At 54.2% G+C, this 20,211-nt stretch overlaps 1 protein-coding gene across 3 annotated transcripts; it reads left to right on the top strand.

Moving 5' to 3' along the window:
- Positions 1 to 212: 212 nt before the first annotated feature.
- ALKBH5 (alkB homolog 5, RNA demethylase) lies at positions 213 to 19,116 on the top strand. 3 transcript variants are annotated; one of them, XM_075767670.1, is made up of 5 exons: positions 213 to 299; positions 935 to 1,754; positions 8,249 to 8,329; positions 12,566 to 12,721; positions 14,454 to 19,116. In XM_075767670.1, exons 2-5 carry the CDS (start codon positions 1,033 to 1,035, stop codon positions 14,635 to 14,637), a joined length of 1,143 nt encoding a protein of 380 aa, XP_075623785.1. In that variant the 5' UTR covers positions 213 to 299; positions 935 to 1,032; the 3' UTR covers positions 14,638 to 19,116. The 3 variants fall into 3 exon arrangements, with proteins under 3 accessions (XP_075623785.1, XP_075623784.1, XP_075623783.1); XM_075767669.1 differs by lacking the exon at positions 213 to 299 and adding an exon at positions 342 to 688 and having other exon boundaries at positions 938 to 1,754; XM_075767668.1 differs by lacking the exon at positions 213 to 299 and adding an exon at positions 343 to 688.
- The last annotated feature ends 1,095 nt before the right edge of the window (positions 19,117 to 20,211 follow it).

Below are 20,211 nucleotides of genomic sequence, written 5' to 3'. Positions count from 1 at the left end.
GGCGGTCGCACCCGCGGCCGCGCGCCCGCAGGCACCTCAGCGGCCACCCCAACCCCTCAGCTCCCCCCCCCCCCGCTTCCCGCCCTCCCACCCGCCGCCGCGCCCGCTAGGCCCCCGCGCCGCCCGCCAGCCGCCCAATCAGCCGCCGGCTCGGGCCGCTCGCGCCCGCCCCCTTGGCCAATCAGCGCCGAGCCGGGAGGCGGGGCGGGGCGTTGCGGCGCTGCCGGTACCCGTTACGGCGCGAGGCGAGGGCGGAGGTGGCGGCGGCCGGGCGGGGCGGGGCCGCCGCGTCGCCGTACGTACGTACGAGGGGGCGGGGCCTGGGGCTGCGGTGGGGCGCGTGCGCGGCGGGGCGGAGCGGGCGCGGTGGGCGGCCCCGCGGCGATCCGGGATGTCGGGCTGGCTCCTGGTGACGTAGCGCGCCGCTCGCGCCGCGGGAAGGGCCGCGCGAGACCCCCGGCCGCCGCCGCCGCCCCCCCCCCCCCCCCGCCCGGCCCGGCCCGGCCTTCCCTTCTTCCCCCCCTCCCCCCGCTGCGATCCCCCCGCCATGGGCAGCGCCGCGGCGGCAGGAGCGGGCAGGGCGCCGCGCCGCGCCGGGGCCGCCGCTGGGCATGTGCCAGGCCCGGCCGCCGCGTGAGCACCGCCGCCGGCACCGGCAGCATTGTCCGCGCCCGCCCCGGGCGAAGCCGTGAGTGTGGCGTCCGCCGGGCCGCCCCGTTCCCCGCGGGAGGGGCGTCGCGGCGGGAGGGAGGGAGGGGGCGGGCGGCAGCCGTGCTGCCCGCCGGGAGGGGGGTCCCATCTCCCGGGGGGGGGGGGGGGGGGGGGCGAGCTGGGCTCCCGCGGGCACGGCCCGGCCGGTCGCGGTGCCGGGATGGTGGTGGTGGGGGGTGGGTGGTCCCGTCCTCACCTCCCCGTTCCTCCGGGGCTCTTCCAGCAGGGCGGCGGGTGCCATGAATAGCAGCTGCGCGTCCCCCGCCGCCCGCCGCCGCCTGCAGCGCCGGGATCGATAGAGGCGGGGGCTGCGGACGCACTATGGCCGGCAGCGGCTACACGGACCTGCGGGAGAAGCTCAAGTCCATGATGCCCTACCGGGACGGCCACAAAGGCGGCGGCGGCGGCAGCCTCCCGCGGGAGCCCCCCGACCCCCCCTACGATCGCAAGCGCCGGCACCAGGAGGACTCCGGCTCCGAGCCCAGCGACTACGAGGAGCAGAAGGAGGAGGAAGAAGCTCGGAAAGTCAAAAGCGGCATCCGGCAGCTTCGCCTCTTCAGCGCCGAGGAGTGCGCCAAGATCGAAGCTCGGATCGAGGACGTGGTGTCCCGGGCGGAGAAGGGGCTCTACAAGGAGCACACGGTGGACCGGGCACCGCTGCGGAACAAGTATTTTTTTGGGGAGGGCTACACCTACGGGTCTCAGCTGCAGAGACGAGGCCCCGGCCAGGAGCGCCTGTACCCGCGGGGGGAGGTGGACGCCATCCCCGAGTGGGTGCATGACCTGGTGATCAGGAAGCTGGTGGAGCACCGGGTGATTCCAGAGGGCTTTGTGAACAGTGCCGTCATCAACGACTACCAGCCGGGGGGCTGCATTGTCTCCCACGTGGACCCCATCCATATCTTTGAGAGGCCCATCGTCTCCGTCTCCTTCTTCAGCGACTCGGCGCTCTGCTTCGGGTGTAAATTCCAGTTCAAACCCATCAGGGTCTCGGAGCCTGTTCTCTTCCTGCCTGTGAAGAGGGGAAGCGTCACGGTGCTCAGGTAACTCGCCCGCCTTTTCGGGCCTCCGCTAACGTGCCGGGGCTCGGTTGTGTAACGCTAATCACGAGGCACATGGATGCACACCCCGACGGCGGCTCGGGCTTGATCTCACCCGCCTGTAGGCGTGCAGGGTCTCGCTGCGGCGGAAGGGATGAAGGAAGGATCTGGGGGGGTCCTGCCACTGTGGTGGATGGGGATTTGGGTGGGTGATTGATTTTTGGGTGGTGCCCTCTCCGCGGAGCTCGAGGTGAGTCCTGGCGGGAGCGCGGCCACTTGCAGAGCCGAGCTTTGCCGGAGCTCCTGTAAGCGGTTAAAATAACACATCGAGACACAAAATGGATCCTGCGCCCAAGAGCGCTCAGTGCGAGCAGCTGGTTGGGACGGGGCTCCTGGGTCTATTCTTAGCTTGGCCGGTGCCTCCTGACCTGACCTTAAGCACGGAGAGGAGGTGTGAACGGCCTCGTCTTCCCAGTCTGTTAACTGGGAATGCTAAACTCTGCCCTGCCCGACACCGAGACCCGGGTGCAGAGCCCTGCGGGACTGTCGTTTGGAAGCGCGGTGGGTGACAGGCACAAGAAAGGACTTGACGGTGCATTCTTGCAAGTGGGGGAAGAGCTTTGGAGGTGAAATGACCTGCCCAAGGTCACGCAGCCAGTCGGTAGTAAAGCTGGGATTGGCACTGGGAAACGCCTGCTTCCTAATCCCCCTGCCTCCTGGTACGCGCTGGGCAGGCAGAGCAGGCAGGTAAGGGGACAGGCAGGGTGCATGCAGGCTGGTACGGATGGACCCGCAGGCTTCCAGGTCTTGGGGAGGGCGGCTCGAAGCCCTTCGCCAGGGCTGCCTGACTTGGTGAGCACCAGTCAGTCCCTCGTGTCCTGAAGGTCAGAGTGCTCCCTGCCAGGAGCGGGATCGCCCAGACTGCCAGCAGTGCTCTAAGCTACCAGCCATCCTCGTTTGGGGTTTGGGGTTTTTTTTGGACTGGTGAAGGTGCAGGCCGGTTTTCAGGGCTCCCAGGCTGTAACACAATCCCCTGCTTTGGCTTGTAAAGTGATCGCCGCAGGGTTCGGGAAGGAATTTTTTCCCCCCGCATATGCACAGCCTCACACCGTTGACTAGTGCATCAATAATAAATGCTGAGATCTCGCGTAGCTTTTATCTCGGAAAAGCTGCACAAACATTAACTAATCCTCACTGTACCCCCTGCGTTAGGTAACTTCTGTGGATTAGCGAGGATGAGGGAGGCTGTGGAGGGAAGTGGGAACTTCCCACTGAGGACATTTTCTCATTCTCTGGTGGATTGGCCGGGGCAGGGAGGGTGCAGAGGGGGGCCAGAGGTCAGGGTGATTTTGTGAAACAGGACCGGGAGGGACCCATCCTGCCACATGTCTTTTTACCGCAGAGCAAGCTCCGTCCCCAGGGATGGAGACTGGCAGGTGCGAGGCAGCTTCTCGGCACTCTGACTTCTCCGCTCAGACATGAGGAGCGAAACTTTCTACCCTAATTTTCCTGCTGGTGATGCGAACCCCTGTGCTGCCTTTCCCTCGAGGGGCTGGAGTAAATAGCTGTCCTTCCTTTCACAGCCAGAGGTCCTTTTTTTTTTTTTTTTTTAAGGACAGTGAGAGTTTTTTGTTGCTTAGAGCATGCTGGCAGAGCCGTTAATACGGGGTCAGTGTGTAGTCTTGTAGTCAAAGCCACTACGAAAACTTCCATGAAGTGGAGGATGGTGGGAGGAGGGAGAAGTGCTTTTCTTTGCTCCAGGACCAGAGAATGATGTTTTCTTGTCCCGGACTCTCTCCTCCCAAAACTGCTGGGAAGAGGCAGCTGGCTGAGGGCTCCCAGAGTTGGAGCCGGGTGTCTCCCAGGTCTGTGCCCTTGGATTGGTGGCCAGCATCACCTGGGTGCCCTAATCAGTTTATTAAGGTGGCTGAAGCAATCAAAGGAAGACACAGATATCTTTTAACTCTGACTAGAAGGGTTGGTTTCTGACTGACCCAAGCTGGTGTTAGATGTTGTGCTTTCCAGCAAATAATAGACTTTAAAAAGGGGGATTATTTCAATTTCAGTACAGCAGTTAGCAGATACTTAACACTCACTTAAGAGAGATTCTGCCAAAGTGATTGTTCAGTGATGATATGATCCTGGCTGGATGCAAGTTCCTCGACTCTGGTAGATCTCCTGTCTCCCCTCTAACCCCAGCAATTTGAGGGGAGCAGGGAGAGGTGCAGACTGTCCGTAGGCTCTCAGGGGTGTATCTCCGAAATCCAGCCCTTGGTCATGTTTAAGTCAACTCCCCAAACTTGGCTTTTTCTCCTCTCAGTAAACAGTTGCTGAAGGCAGTTGCCCTGGAGATAGGGAAACGGCGCAGATAGAAATGGCATGCTTGTAATGTCTGTGATTCAAATATTGCTGGGTCAGTGGCTGCTGCTGGCATGCCGCCTTTCTGGGGAAGCCAGGGTAGCCGTGTGCGTTTGCTTACCATGTGGAAACTGTGAGGATCTAAAGAAAGCTGTTGGATATCTCTCTTTGCCTCCACATCGTTCTCGGGCTGTCCCCAGATCACACCTGTCCTGTTCTTGCTCTCAGTGGCCTATTCTAAATTTTCCTCCTGATTTTGTAGCCACCTGCCTGTCAGGGAGTCTGCAGAGGGGCTTTCCCTCCCTTGACTCTATTTGCCTACTGTGAAGCAGGCTGTGGTGTTTGCAAACACTGAGCCTACCTCAAACTCACTGGAAAATATTCAGACCTCAAAGGACAGGTTAGTGTCTAAAAGGTGGAATGGAGATTCTCCTGGCTGGACCATGCACCTCTGCCAGCAGGACGAAGGCCGAGCCACCCTGCCACCTGCTAATGAGCCCTTTGCTTCTCCAGCAAGGCGCTTTTTTTTCTCCTTTTGCATCTGCGGTGAAGATTTGCCCTTCTAGCTTCTGACATCTAGAAGAAGACCTTCTCCAGTCCCCTCTTCTCCCGCAGCCCCAGGAAGCGGGCGCTCCTGCAGGCTTGTCCTGCTGCCAGCCAGGCCGAGAGGAAGCGGCAGCAGCGCCTCGGTCGGTGCTGCTCTTCTCAGGCAGTTGGAGTTAAGCTGGATTTCAGTCCTGTGGACCATCAGCTGTCTGTTGGGGACTGCTGGCTGGACCACATTTGTGGGTTTTCTTTTTTTTTTTTTTTTTTTTAAATAATTTGATAAGCATCAATCGATAGAAGCAGTGGAGAGGAGATGGAGGAGTTTGCCTGTTCATCTGGGGAACACGTGCTTTGACAAATGTTTAGGCTGGAAGAAAGGGAGAGAGCTGGGGGGTGCGGAGCCAGCCAGACCCCTGTGCTGCACCGTGCCTCGCAGCCGCTGTCATAGGTAGCAAATCTCAGCACCAAGCCGGCTTTTGTTAAACTGACGGGTGTTGCGTCTCAGCAGTGTGGCTGGAAATAGTGCAGTTGCAGTTGACCAGAGGAATAAATGACCAAAGGTAACATTTCCTGAGTTCTGAGGGCTTGTATGCTGTATGGGCTTCCCTTCTGCAGCTAATGGGTGCTCCAGGTTGTCTCCCTGCTGTTTGTAATAGCAGTAGAAACATCATGATGTTCGTCTCTTCTGTTGTCGTGAGGCATGCCTGGTGATAGCATAATCGGAGCTGGTTGGAGTCTCTGGAGGATGAACCTGCTTTCTTCCCAGCTGGAGGAATCTCTGGATTTAGTGCTTTTCCAGAAAAGTCTGATCCCTCAGAGCAGGCCGTTGGTGCAGAGGAAGTTATGCGTGTGCCAGCAGTGATGAGGCAAATAGATTTGTTCAAGCTCTGCTTGAACTGGTCGGTGTCACATCCGTGGTTTGTGGCAGCAGTTTTCCTGAACCACAAGTAAAGCCTCGAGCTGCTCAAACCCTGCAACGGGCTGGTGTGTGAGGTCCCTCTGCCTGCCTGCGAGCTGGCCTGGCTGTCGTCAACCCCTAGAAATATTTCTTGTTAGAGACTCTGCGGAACTTCAGGGCCTCCTTTCTGGTGATGTTTGTACAAAAAAATCTGCTTTCATCTCCATGTGAATCAGTCATGTTGTGGCTCTGCAGGAGCTCTTCTGCACTGAGAGAGACTCGGGGAGGAGTTGGGGCTGTAAGATCTGACAGGTTAGTTAAGAGTTGGGGTGTTAGTTAGGGAAGCATGTGGATAGTGTCTGCACTGCCCCGTGTTCTTCTAGAAAACGCTGTAGGCTGGAGACGTCATGCTCGGGTGTTCTCGTGGGCAGCAGTTTGGGGTTTTCCTTACCAAGTTGTCTCTTGCCTCGTGCTTTACATTTGTTCTCTGGGCAAGAAATCTCTGGGTAGACTCTTGATGATATTACGGGTGTTTTGTTCCAGCATCTGCTCCTTCACCCATCGTCAGGGTGCGGCAGTGGATGAGAAGTCATGCTGGCACAAAGCAGAACAAGTGTGAGACAACCAAATAATCTTTTTCTTCCATTTCTCTGCCTGGTGCCTGTGTGAACCCCTTTGCTGGAGGCCCATGCAGAGACACACCATCACTGTATCTGCTGTGGTGCAAGCTGAGTTTTCCCACAGCAACATGGCACTGGAGCAGACTGGTGGGTCCCCGTTAGGGCCTCAGACTGGAGCACTGGGGCTGTTGCTTTGGTGCTGCCCACGTGTGTCTGGGACCACGAGCTCTGCCTGGCACCACTCAAAGTGAGCTGGTTCCTGCCTGGGGAGTGAGAGCAGGCGGCCAGGCTGACATCTCACGATGGAGGGCGCAGGTCTGGAAGCAGACCTTTTCCTGATGTTCAGGGCGTCGCTGAGGATGTGCTGAGTTGAATGTTAACGTGGGTGATATTAATGAATTCGCTGGAGCTTGACGCAGAGATTCCTGGAACATAATAGAGCATCATTATAAGCCCCTTCACATAACGCTGTCTTGTTCTGCAATGCCCTGGAGGACAGGGGGGATGGACATCAACCCCTGTTTTAACTGATCAGGTTTTAGAGTCTTAACTCTCTTCTCAAAGCAGTAAATCCATCTTTGGGAGGTGTACATTTCTTGGTGAGTGGGTGGGTTATCTAACTAGATAAAGGAAACCCGGTCCCGTCCCCAGAGAAGAGCTGCATGTGCGTGATCTGTTCTCTGCTCTGAGTGTCCTGAATAACCTGGAAGCCGATGACCCCGGCCGTGCTCCTGGAGGGCCAGCTGACAGCCGACGTGGCAGCAGCCTCACTGTAAAGCCTCGTGGGGAGAGTGGGCTCGGCGATTTCTGCTTCAGGTTAAACTAGGGTTGGGGTATGCTAGCTTTGCGTGGCGTGAGGAGCCTTCACCCAAGTCCCTTCAAAGGTCTTCCTGTCCGTGCCAGCCATTTCAGGAGACTCTGAAAGTGTTTACTTTCTCTTTTCCCCGTATCGGACTCTGGAAGGCTCTTTTGTGAGCAGACACTCTCCAAGCAGCAGGTAGAGGGCAGGGCCACCTCTCGGACCTGCTTGTTAGCACTCATGTGGGTGATGAGTTACGCTCCTGGCAGAGTGGTTTGTGCGTCCAAGCAGACGTGATGGCCCACCGTGATCTCACGTGCTGCGCTGGACCCCAGGACTTGTGCTGAACAGCTGAAGCAGCCACAAGAAAACCCACTCCTGTGTGCTGCGGGTAGCTGCGGGCCTTGTTGGCCATGGCTGCTCTCCTGCCCGCTGGAAATGTGGAGCGGGTGAAGTCACCTCATACAGTGAAACACTCCTGCCGAGAACGGCTGCCGTGTGGCCATGTAGCTGCTTGAGCCAGGTGTAACTTTCCTTGGCCCAGGTATCTGTCTCGCCTTGTGAGCCCTGCAGCCGGGAGGCTTTAGGAGTGCAGCTTGGTTTGCGGGTCTGAATTTGAAGGTTACGCCATGTGCGTTGTGTTGGGGCTGGGCTGTGCTGGGGGGGCATGTTTGTAGCGTGGCTGAGGATGTGCCACGTGCGGAAAGCGGGGAGGGCGAGGGTGCTGAGATGGCAGCGTCTGTGCCCAGGGGAGGGGGGGCGAGACGCTCGACTCTTCCCACCACTGCACCCCCTCCTGATGAACAGACCTTCTCATCGACGCGGCTACGCGTTCGTGTCTGGGTATGCTGCGCATCTCGGTCGTAAGAGACGGTTGTTCTCAGGGACGTGCGTGAGAAGATGCTTTGGAGCAATGTGCTGATTTTTTTATTCCTCTGTTGCTCTCTAATTTCTTGATAAATGAATTGGCTGTATTTACATTCCATAGACTCATTTTCTACGTGTCTTATTTCACAATGTTGTGGCAGGTGGCAGTTACCTCTGGTGTATACTAAATATTGAGTTTAAAAAAAAAAAAAAGCCCTGACCTCATTCTTTCCTGAAGTTTCTTCCTATAAGTGTAGCTGCCATGTGTCGGGGGAATGGTGTTGGGAGGAGGAATTCCTGGTGGAAGTTAGGAAATGACTGGCCAAACTGAGTTGTTGTTGTGGCTGGCAACCACTTTCTGCTTCTGCCTGTCATCTTTCTCACAGTGGCTTTTTGTTTTTGTTGTCAGTGGATATGCAGCTGATGAAATTACACACTGTATTCGACCACAGGACATCAAGGAGAGAAGAGCTGTCATCATCCTTCGAAAGTAAGTGTTGAAGTCCTCTGGACAGTAAGATAAACTTGAATGTGGTCTTGTGATAAGGTGCTTTTAAAGAAATGCTTTAAAACTGCCTTGCTTGTTAATTTGCTGGCTTGATCTTACATCTTGATTAGATGTCACTCCGATGCTCACTTGTGTCTTGCCGTACTCGTTGCTTGGCCGGTGGAAGTAGATGGAACTTGTTACTATGGAGTTAATCACTTCTTGGCTCCGTGCGTCGGTACTTCATTGTAATGCCTGGGTTTGCGGGCGCTGTTCGTGTCCAAACACCTGGCTTTCATCGGCTGCCTAACTCCAAACAGCTAGGATTTCAAACTCGTGTTTTGGGCTATGTGTTCAGGTGTCTGATCGTATGATACCCACATGCGTGAGTTACCTGGATGGTCCTTTGAAGCTGATGCTTATGATGAAGAATTTCCTATAAAGCAGAGAGTTTTCTTGGTAGCATGGCTGTCATTTCCTGGGGAGAGGGAGAAAGACGCTGGCTTTGAAGGAAAACGGATGCAGCGAATTTATTGATTGCTTTACAGAGCTTGTCCTTCAAGTTGGTGTTGGAAAGCCAAGCTCTGTAAGCTGTATCGCACGCTTTCTGTTTTAGAAGATGCACTGTCTTGATGGCATGTCATCAACCAGTGCCTGTTCCTAAAGCTCTTAAGAAAATGGAGAAAAAAATAGAAATTAACCCCACCTCAAACTCCCTCAGTATAACCTTGTTTTGTGCCCAGAAATGTCCTCTCTCATCAGCTCCCTTCTGCTAGGAGACCAAAAAAATGTGACTGCCACACATTGACCCATGTTGATTCTGCCTTAGAAGGTATTAGCAGTAATTCCCCTGTCAAGAAATCTTTTTGCAGGTGAAAACACACATGACTTAAGTACTGCAAACCCAGATGAAAGTGTAGGTATTGGTGGCGGGGCTGCAGTTGTGGCCCAGGCTGGCATAAGGCTAGCAAGCAAGAGGTCTAGACGCAGACTTGCTGAGCTTTCGGACAGCTTAGTTGGTTTCGAAACAAGTCTGGCAACGTTGTGAAGATGTGGCACAAAGCCAGTGGAGCGGAGTTGGACATCTGGTTAGAGAGACCCATGAAATGAAGGCAGGAGAAACAGCAGCCCTGAGGCGTTAGCCGGGCAAAATCAGCACAGACCCAGGGAGGCAGGATGAGGTGTGGCAGGTGATAGAGTGGGATGGAAGAAAGATTAGAACCAAACCACCCCGTAGCTGGTTATTGCCACGTGAGGTTTAAGGCGAGAGGGTTGCGATAAGAACTAAACGGCTGTTACGTTCACATTGTTGGTTACTGCAGCCAACGAAAAGCAGTGTGAGTGCTGACGAGCATCTCCAAATCCTGTAGCTGCTTTAGCTGGGCTTTGGGATGGAGAAGCTGCCTGTCCTTGGCAGCAGCTCCCTAGAAAAGACAGACTCTGCTAAATAAGCTAAAGCTACCCAAACTGGTGCAGGTGTCTAACGTACTTGTTAAAACTGGCTCTACCTCTTGCTTTTGCCGGCCTCTGTAAGCTAGGGGTGTTGAGTTATTTCAGTCTAGCCTGCATGGCCTCAAAGTACTACTGAGCAAGCACCGATCTGGCTGAGATGTACCCGGCTGACCTGGTGCATCGCTGCTGAGCAGACGAGGCCCGTTAGCTCCTAGCAGAGCCATATCGGCTATGTTTGCTTAGCCATCCTTCTGTAGCAGCGTGTCCTTCTGTCTTCCCCTGATTTTAGGGACTTGACTTGCTTAGCATTAGAGCAGAAGTGTCTCTGCCCGGTCGTATGCAGAGAGCCATGGGCTGACTTGACTGGCAGGCTGAATGAAACCACAACAGGATTTTTCTCTTGAGCAAAGTGGAAACCCCCTGGTAATTATTTTTGTGTAATCTCTGTAGAGCTTAGCAGCCCTGGTGAATGCATGGCAATTGCCTGTTTGCCAAAGGGTGCGTTCTGATTGCTGCCAAATAGAGCTTATTAATTGCTGCTTATCCCTTGTGATGGCGGCAGTCTCCTCGCTGAGTCCCGCGTGCGCGCATGCATGCACGGCAGGGCTGTGGTGACCTGTCTGCGCTCGCATCCCCGCGGCATGTGTTGCTGCAGCAAATGCCATTCCCTCGTCCCGGATCATGCGACTTTGTGCGGTCTGAAATAGCGTGTTATGCAACCAGGAAAACAGCTACTTCCTTTGGGTCATGGAACGGCGTAAACTTTGCTGCAGCTCGGAGCTGGGATATTCAGCTCTGAATTAGGCTGCCAGAGCCTGCTGGGTCCCAGACGTTTGAGTCTGGATCTGCTCTTGCCTCTAGTCCCAGCGCGCGGTTCTAGAGACGGGTTTGGCTGGCAGCGGCAGGAGAGCAAAGCTGCGTGAGCTGGAGAAGCGGCTGGGTTTTGCAGGATGCTTGAGAGCGGCGTGGTTACCAAGTAGGTCATAAACACTTCAGTGCTGTAGTGTGATGATATTTACAGTGTTTCCTGTGTATTGGAGTGCAGGACTGCGGGGAGCCAGCAAGGTTTGGAAGTGCTTTGAGCAAGAGGCTTGGGGGGGAGGAACAGCGCTCTCAATTTCATGAGATGTGGAAAGAAGTGACGTGGGAGGTGGGGATAGAAATGAGACCTATTCAAGCGGGTCTTGAAAGTCATTTTAGAGGGCTTATGCTGCCATTTGTAAGCACTTCTCTGTAAGCAGTTACATTGGGGAGTTACTCTATTTAAGTGAACTTTGGTAGGTAATTTGCTCTCTGTTTTAGTATAGCCTCTCCTCCTACCTGCTCCTGCAGCTCATACCTGCATTGCTCTGCGGACAGAGAGAGCGTGGCTGGTGTTCCCTTGCAGTATATTTGGTGGTTTGGTGGTTTTAATTGCAGGCCTGTAGTTGCTGTTGTATTTGAGAGTTATTTAAACCACCTAACTTGTCTGGGGCAGGTTCCACAATGCCTTTGGTGTTCTGGCTGGACTTGGTCCAGTCCTGGAGCTGAGAACAGCTCAGGATGACGGCGCTGTGGACTAGTGCCGGCTCCAGCCTGGCACCTGCCTGCGGAAGTGTTCCTTGTTTCTGGCATGCCGGGCGCCCTTGGGGTGCCATGCCCAGCTTCGCCTGTGCCAGTCTGGCATCGCCCTGGTTAACCGAAGGGGCTCTCCCCGATGGCGGAGAGGAAGCTTGGCAAGTGGATGTGCTTCCTAACAGGAGTTTAGGTTAGGATTCTCCTGTGGAAACCTCCCTCAGGAGCCTAAAGTTCAGTGCCAGAGAGCAAGTAGTGATTCCCCTTTTTGTTACCCGGACCCCTTTTGTATTCACCTCTAATCCCAAGGAGGGAGACAGGCTGCAGCAACAATATCCGGGTGCCTTTTCTTCTGGGAGGTGGCTTGGATCCTCCTGAAATCGACAGCTCTGGAGCACCGGCACCACCTTTTAGTGTGTTTTACCTATTCTTAGGCTTCAGTCTGCGTTTTGAAATAGACGTTAGCAGCGCTCGTAAGTTGAGACTGGTAACTGTGCTGTGCTTGGAGACAGCGGTAGTGCTGTGATAAGATGCTGCGCCGTCAAGTTTTCATTCCTGCTGCTCGCCCTGCTGCCTCCCTCCACGCGTGCAGCAGGCCAAGCAGCAGTTCCGCTCTGGGACAAGCTGTGCTTGCTCTCCGGTGTAGCTTGAGCGTGTGCTGTGCTGCTGGAAGGGATGTGGTGCAGCTTCTGTTTGCTAGACCTTCTCCTGACTCGTACTTCAACTCTTTAAACCTCTTAGTCAAGCTGAGAAATGCCTGACCCCATGAGATCTTGAGACAGTAGGGAGTTTCCAGATAGAAGCAGTTATTACTGTTGTAGGTGATGATGTATTTCACAGGGCATCTCCCAGGTGGTTTAACTGGAGCTGCGAGTTACTGACGAGTCACTGTGATTTCATAGTATTTCACAGGGGCTCCAACACCTCTGCTCTATGTCCCGTAACTGGGATTGCAGTGAGCCCAGCACCATTTGTGTTCACCTTGTGGCTACGTGTGTCCCTGAGCCTTCCTCTTCCCTCTGTTGAAGACAGCAAAGGTTAAAGCTGAAGCTGCAAGTACCAGAAAGCTGCAGCCTGTTTTGCTGTGGAGCGTAACAGTCCTGACCCTCTTCCTGAGCTGTGTGGCTGGGATTGAGGGCTCTGCTTCAGCGCATCTAGGACAAACGTCTGCCGCAGCACGCTGTGGTTCTGTGGAAACTCCTTGCAAATTCTCTTCTCTTTAAATATTTGCAGAACAAGACTAGATGCACCTCGATTGGAAACAAAATCCCTGAGTAGCTCTGTGTTACCACCAGGTTATAACTCTGACCGTCTATCGGGAAGCAACCGGGACCAGATCCTGAAACCAAAGCGGTCCCATCGCAAAGCAGATCCGGATGCTGCTCACAGGTAGGATGATCTCTCCCAAGAGCAATGTTTTGGATGGTATCTCTAGGTCAGCGCATGTCTGAGGTTCCTGGCCTCTGATGAGAGAAGCTGCACAGCGCGCTTCAAAACATCTGGTTTGCACCTCCTGGGTGCTTTCTGTGGCGTACAGATCTGTTTTATCAGAATGAGGTTCTTTATACGTTCCTCCTAGGCTTGCGGAAGCTAAGCTCTGGCTGTAAGCAGCTTACATTGTTTATCCTGTGAGTGGCATAATGAAGAAGCAATAGGTTTGGCTGGCTCTTGATAATGCAGTCATTCAGAACAATAGTTTCCCTGCAGCTAATTATTTTTGACCTCTATTGCCAAGCAACCTGTGCAGCTGTGTTAAACTATATTATGAAAGCAGTCTTGGGAGAAAATGTGAGGTTTTGCTATGTGGGAAAGGGGAAGGCCTTATTGGGAAGCTTCTCAGACCTGTTTTGGTTCCAGAGCTGTGCATATGTATTTTTGTGTGTGTAACCAGACTGTGTGAATGCGTAAACCTGACCTTCAGGGGAGCTGCTGGCTGAGGTTTCAGACACCTTGAGCTCTGCAGCAAGGCTTCCCTTGAACACCACCTTGCTCTGTGTGAACGTACCGACAGCTGTGAGTGATAGCCAGTCTGCCAGCTGTCATGCAGTATTTCTGGTATTCTCCAATTCCAAAGCTTCCTGAGGATGGAGACTGCGTTCTCTGCACGCTGTGTGAAAACCAAAAGCTGGCTTGGTCCCGAGGCTTGGCCGCTGTACGGTCCCGACCCATGTTTCAACCTGTCCGGGAGGGAGGAGGGTGGGGATGGCTTGTTTATGAGTGGTGTTCATTCACCTGGACTTAGACTGCCTGGGAAGATAGATCAAGAAGAGAAGCTAGTCTGCAAATGAAAGCTTACCTCTGAGCATGCAGTGGGCTGGTGTATGATTAGAGGAGCAATCATGCAGGACAAATCTGCAGATCCGAGAGACCTGTTTTTCAGCCTGATGTGACCTTATTGAGGTGGGGGGGCTTGTATAGACTCCTGCAGCAGATGGGTATCAAAAACATGTTTTTCTCTTCCTTTGGCCTCAAAGACTCCAATGCAACTTAGGTAAATAGCACGGATGTCAGATTAGCAGTATCTTAGAGGAACTCGGCAGTTGTCACCTCGGATAAAGTAAGTGGTCTGTGCAGCCCACCAGTCTAGTCCTACTATGAAGTGATGGCAGGTGAGAGCAGAGGCAGCTTTGCAGAAATAACAGTTGCACTGTGCTAATGCTTGAGACAACTAGTGAGAGGGGAAAGGAGTTTGGACCTGTGGTTTGATCCTGCACCACAAGCACCCCAGCAGCTTAAAAAAGGAGCTCAGCTCTGTGCTGTGAGCTCTGCTGTAGGAGAGACAGACCCCTCTGCCCAAGGGATCTATCTTGGGGCCACAAGCTGCACTTAAAAAGAGGTGACTGAGCTGTTTGGACGTGTTCCTGGTGGAGATAAAGACCAAAACTTGCCCTGGGAAGGGGAAGGACTTCCATGGTCAAGACAAAGGTCTCGGCCTCCCCACAGGAGGTGCAACTTGGTGATGTGCTCCTGCTCTGCTGCGTGCCCAGTACTGGGAAAGCAACGTGGAAACAGTCAGTCATATAACTCAAAGGATGCAAAACTGCAGATAGTGTTTGCACAAGGAATGCCTAAATCCTGTTGTGGATGTGCTCTCACTCCCTCTTTCTCTCTCTCTCTGTAGGCCACGGATTCTAGAAATGGATAAAGAGGAGAACAGGCGTTCAGTCCTCTTACCAAAACATAGGAGACGGAGCAACTTCAGCTCCGAGAACTATTGGCGAAGGTCTTACGAGTACACGGAGGACTGTGATGAGGAAGAGGAGGATGGCAGCCCAGCCAGGAAAGTTAAAATGAGACGACACTGAGGATTGCACTTTCCAGGCTCGTGGAGCTGATGAGATTGGCCTCCAGTCTGTGAAAACTTTCTCCTCCCTCTGGCTATCTTCCATCTAGCTTCAGTTTTGGTTTTTCCTTTCAGGCTGAAGAGTAAACAGGAAGGATCTAGCAATTTGTTTTTATGAATGGAGGAATGCTGAGACATATGTAAGGAAGGAACATGTCCAGTGCACATGGTGTCCTGAGTCATGGGTCAAACGGGCATCTCTCCCTTAGGAAGCAGATAAAGTTATGCCAGGCTGTCTGTTGGGATTTCTTTTGAAAACACCAAAAAGTTTAACTGTTTCATTGCGCAAGATTCAAGAATTGTATTTTTGTTTTTTGCTTTAACTTTCTTCCTTTCCAAATGTTCTAAATATGATGTTTGACCCCAGGAGCTGAAACTCTCTGTGGTGGTCTCGTATTCCTTGCTTCACCAAAGGGCTCCTTGGTCTGCTCTTACCTAGTTGTTGTTGGGTTGTGTTTTAAGGGTGCCCTGCAGTAACTGGAAGTTTGAAGCTTTGCAGACCCCTCTTGCGTTTGATTTTGAAGGGTTTAGGACATTTTTGTTGCACTTTAGTAGCAGTTTTAAATGCCATAGGTTTCCTTTCCAGTCCCTTTTCCCAAGCCAGCATGGGCTCACAGCTTTGTGTCCCTGTGCTGCTCTCTCCGAGAAGAATGTACTTGAGCTCTGGTTTCTCGGTGCTGGTCTGACCGGGGATATATTTTGGTTGAGGAGGGAGGAAACATGGCTGGTTTCAACTGAGGCTGGCCCAGCATTGGCCCGAGGTCCATATTGGAGCCCCGGGGCTGCTGAGTAACCGACCGCATTGAGTACATGCTGCTTCCCAGAGCTGGAGATAGCAAAGAAGAGTAGGAGAGATGCTGTGCTTGGGAGGATGCTTGGCTTGAGAAGAGCTGTCCTCCGCTGCCAGGGAGGGGGGCTGGCTTTTAGCCCCCTGCCTCTTTTAGCTGGAGAGAGTTGAGGTGGTGTGGCATCACATCCCATCCCAAGGGACCGGCGCTGCCATGGCCTCGGAGGAGCCAGGCAGCTTGGCTGCGGTCTGTCCCCTCCGAGGCTGGCTCTGGGAGCGGGGATGCTGCAAGGGTCTGGTTTGGCCCCAGTTCAGTGCATTCAGCAGCAAGTGCTGCGGGGATTGCCCGCCTCCTCCCGGCTCATTCCTGCCTGTATTCCTGGGGTAAGGAGTTTTCTGGTTGCTACAGAAAATACTGAGAAGAACTGGGCGTTTGGCCCCGCGGAGTTCATGTTAGAAAGTCTGCCGCCTTCCTCCGCTTTTCCCACCCAGTTTGCATTAGCTCAGACCGAAGCCTCAGTGTTTTCAAAGTTTGGGGCCCAACACCATATTTAGAACTGTACTTTTAAGAAACTTCCTCCAATTGATTCTTTGAACCCAAGTGTTGGCAGTTGTAAGGAGTAGTCTTATTTTTAAATTTTTACTGCTTTGCCCTTCCTCAAATTGTAGTTTTTCTTAGTGTTGTGTCCCCCACACACTTCATGGTCTGCACGCTTGGCAATAAAAAGATGTAATATATTTTGAAACCCGTTTGCTGCTGTCTTGAGGGGCTCCCAGTCAAAAAAAAAACCCAAACCCAGGCATTGTTCCCCAGAGCGCTGTTCCATGGCGATTGAGCACGTTTGCTGACATCTCGGTGTCCTTTTCCATCTCGCTGACTTCCGCAGCTCCTGCCGCTCGCCTGTTGTTGGGGTTACTGCTCAGGCTGGATCTAGTGGTCATATTAGTGCAAAGGAAATTACTGCCACCTTCAGCGCTGCTGGTCTGCTGGGGGTTTGTGGGTGAGGCCCCCAGTGCCTGTCCCTGGTTCTATTTATCCAATTGCTTTCCTGGCAAGAACCCCCATCGGCTTGGTGCGGAGGTACGGGCACAGCCTTGCGGCCAGCCTTCAAAAGAACCTGTCTTGTCTGCCCAGAGATCTGAAAGTTCATGCTTCTGCTGCTTCTGAAACCTTTAAAAAGCCATTTTCAGACCACACTTTGCGTTTGAAGTTGTGTTCCTCACCCTCCCAGCTTTCTGCAGAGAATCCAGGCTAGCTCTTGGCTACAAACGCCTAGTTTTGGAAAGCTTGGCATTCCCCTGATAGCAAAACCACACACAGGGAGCAGCGATCTCTTCTCCTTATGGCTGGTGCAAAGATCTCCAGCAAGCTAGAGACCTGCTGGCAGGATACCTGGCGATGACTGTTTCTAACTGTCTTTCTGGATTCATCCTGGATGTGCCCTGTGCCCTCCCCAGTGGCAGGCTCTGCTGTGGGTGCTGCTGATGGTGGCAGTAGTTTCTGCCGGAGGTCTCTGCTCTGCCACAGCCTGCTCTCCCCCTCTCCCCCTCCAGCTCCCAATTTTACTCCTACCTCTGCAATACGGATACTGTACCCTGGTGTCTCGACTCAAAATGAAGCTGGAAGCAACTTGCCTTAGCAGGGCCACTTCCCAGAGCAGGACTCCCATGGGATGAGGCATTGGCGCTCTCTCTGCTGAAGGCTGAACAAGTGAACAAGGCATCCTGAGCTCTTGCCTCTAGCCTGGTACCAACCATCCCCTCATCCTGGTCCTTGTGCAGTCTGTACATGTGCAGGTATCCTTCCTCTCCTGGTTTGTTTTGGTATTCCTGCGTGCCACAGTCAGGAGCTTTCCCCTCCTTCCTTCCTTCCCCCCTGCCCTGCATCTGCGCAGTGGGTCTGAGCTGGCAGCCGTGGCTGGAGGAGCTCCTTGCCAGAGCCGCTCTCTAGCTGCCGTCTGTTCTTGTGTGTGCTTGATTTTCAACCTGACTGGTTGGGGCTTGACATCTTGGAGAGAGTGGGACACAACCGGTCTGAGGCATAGCATCTCTTGAGCGAGGAGTCCCCAGCGTGTAGGCAGGCCATCTTCCCCACTTGTACAGACATTTTTCTATACACACGGATGTATATGTGTAGATAACATGGTTTTTTAACTCTTTTGCACTGAACAACATCGAAGTGAAACCTTGGTTTGAAACCAGAAGACACATTTTCACATGGATCCAGATGTCTAGATCCCTTACCGTAACCTGTCTGGTAAAACTGGCTCAGAAATGCTGGTGATGCCCATACCTGTTCTCTGTTGCTGACTGTTGGGCTGCCTGCAGGCTTCAGGTCAGGCTGGGGACATGGATCTGCTGTGGAGGATGGAGGGTGGGGAACCCCATTCTGGAGGCAAAGCTTCTCCCCATCTGCTCCACGGGACAGGTTCGTGCACAGACCTGACCTGGTCAGCTTTGTCGTGTCTGTCTTGTCTGGCCGCATGGTCCACCCTCCTCTCCATCCACCAGCAGCGTGTCGTTCATGTAACCTGCTCAGCCCCAAACTGGGAATAAGGCTACGTCCAGTGTGACGACCCCGCGCACCCAGACCTGCAGCCCAGACCCTTTCCTGAGGAAGGGAGGGGAAGGTGGCGTTTGTCCCCGCTTTTCTGCAGAGAGCAGGAGGAATTGCATTTTGTTACCGCATCTTGACAAGACTTGGTGATCCAACTGAAGCTCTTGCATCACTCCCGTGGGCTGTAGGAAGAGAAGGGAGGGCTGTTTGCTGGCGGTGAGGGGTGAGCTGGCCTAGGGAGGGGCTGACGGGTCCCTGCCCGGCTGGGCTCGGCAGGCAGGCTGCCTGCACCGGGGGAGCCTGGCTTGCCACATCTGCCTCTGCACCTGCTGAACTCTCATCCGGCTGTTAGTCAGGCAAGAGCTGTGACGCCCGGGAGCTGTGATCCCGAGGCTTGGCTCACCCCAGAGATGGGGGGGGGGGGTCACTGGGACGTGGGGCTGCCAACCTGCTATCCGGGATGAGCCGGCAGTGGCACAAGCCAATTTCTGCCAGGGTGAGAGCTCAGGCTTTCGGTGCTGTTAGCACCTGGCGCTTGTGTCTACATGTCCGATCCCCACGGGCCGAAAGGGCTGTGATACTTTGAGGATGGCACAGGGGAACCGGGATCCAGACCCCCACCAGTGGCAAATAGTCTTTTATCTGCCAAAAGCGTTCCCTTTCCCGGGCGGGAGGAGAAACGTTTGGCCAAGAAGCGTGCCTCTGCTCCTTCCCATGCCCACACTTACAAGTTCTGGCTGACTTTAATTTTGTTTTTTTAAAGATTCTAATTTTTTGTTTTGTTACAAATAAAAAAATAAAAAAGAAAGTGGCAATATTTTTTTCCGTAAGCTTTTCCTAGGAAAAAGCGTGGTTTGTAACAAAGTTGTACAGTTCTGAAGTTTGAGATACGAGAAGTACTGTGTGAAACGCTGTAAATGGGGCAGAGATTATTTTATGTACAGTCTGACATGGGGGGAATCTTTTAAACCTGGTTGATTCTTAGGAAGAATTTGGTTCTTCGCTGTCAGGGTTTGGAATTTCATGGTTTCTTTTATTTTTATTTTTTTTTCCTTGTATAGATTGCTGCATTAATTGAATAAAAGCAGAAAGCATCACTCTGCCTGCCTGTGTGGTGGTGCCAGTGGCTGGGATGTGTGCCTTGCTTCCCCGCCAGCAGAAACGAGGTTGCGGGGAGTGGGGAACCGCTTCTAAATAAAGGGAGTCTCCAGTTCCCTCAGGATGGGGCAGCCAAACACAGTGTCTGTCCCTCCTGCACTGCCCTAGAAAGCAGGGATGGGGCTCACTGCCCTCCTCCTCTTCCTCCTTTTGCTCTTCACCCCTGGGGAGCAAATGTGTCCCCCTCCAGCTCCCACCCTGCCCCAACCCAGGCTTGCCAGTGCCTGGTCCACAAATGGCCCTAGCACCCTGGGGGGGCTGTATCCTGTGCTTCGGCCTCACGCGGGGCCCATTGCCTTCCCTGTGCTGCATCTTCCTCCTGCGAGAGGGAGATGGCAGTGGATGGGTGTACAGGGCTGGAGAGGGGAAGGGGTGCCTGGGTGGGGTCTGCCGGCCTTGCATGGTGGCCTTCTTCCTCTTCCTCTACAGCTGCCTGGTCTGGTGATGTCCTCACCCTCGAGCTCCAGGGCTGTGCGTGGGGTCAGACCGCTTCCCTCCATCATGGCGATGGTCCCCGCTCACCCTCGGAGCGTTTTCCACCCCAAAGTCTGCGTCACCCCAATGCGGCATCTCCCCGGGGCTGAGGTTAGTCAGCAGGGAGGGGAAGCCCTGCCCTGCCCGGGCTGACTCACCCCAAACCCGGGTGCAGGGCAGGGTGCACCCCCCCACACCCCGTGCCGATGCCATGGAGGACCGGGGTACGGCTGTGCCCAGCGCCATGGTGGGAACAATCAGTCACCAGCTGAGGATGGGGCCTGAATACTAACGGCAGAAGCCGGCAGGGTGCTGAGCACGGCCCTGCTCGGCTACGCCGAGCGGGGCCGTGCTCAGCACCCTGCCGGCACAGGCCCCAGTGGCCAGGATGCCGCCATGTCGTTGAGGCACCCCATGGCTGTGGGGCCTGTGGGGCCCATGGGCTGGGATGATGCCCCGAATTCAGGACACCCCATGGCCGTGGAGGCCCTGTGACCAGGATGAACGGGCCTAGGGGTGCCCTCGCTGTCCCCATGGAGACGAAGAAAAAAAAAAAAAAA

This window comes from Balearica regulorum, chromosome 15, assembly GCF_011004875.1.
Source record: "Balearica regulorum gibbericeps isolate bBalReg1 chromosome 15, bBalReg1.pri, whole genome shotgun sequence".
In the NCBI taxonomy this organism is placed as follows: Eukaryota; Metazoa; Chordata; class Aves; order Gruiformes; family Gruidae; genus Balearica; species Balearica regulorum.
This window is presented reverse-complemented; position numbering and strand designations above follow the sequence as displayed.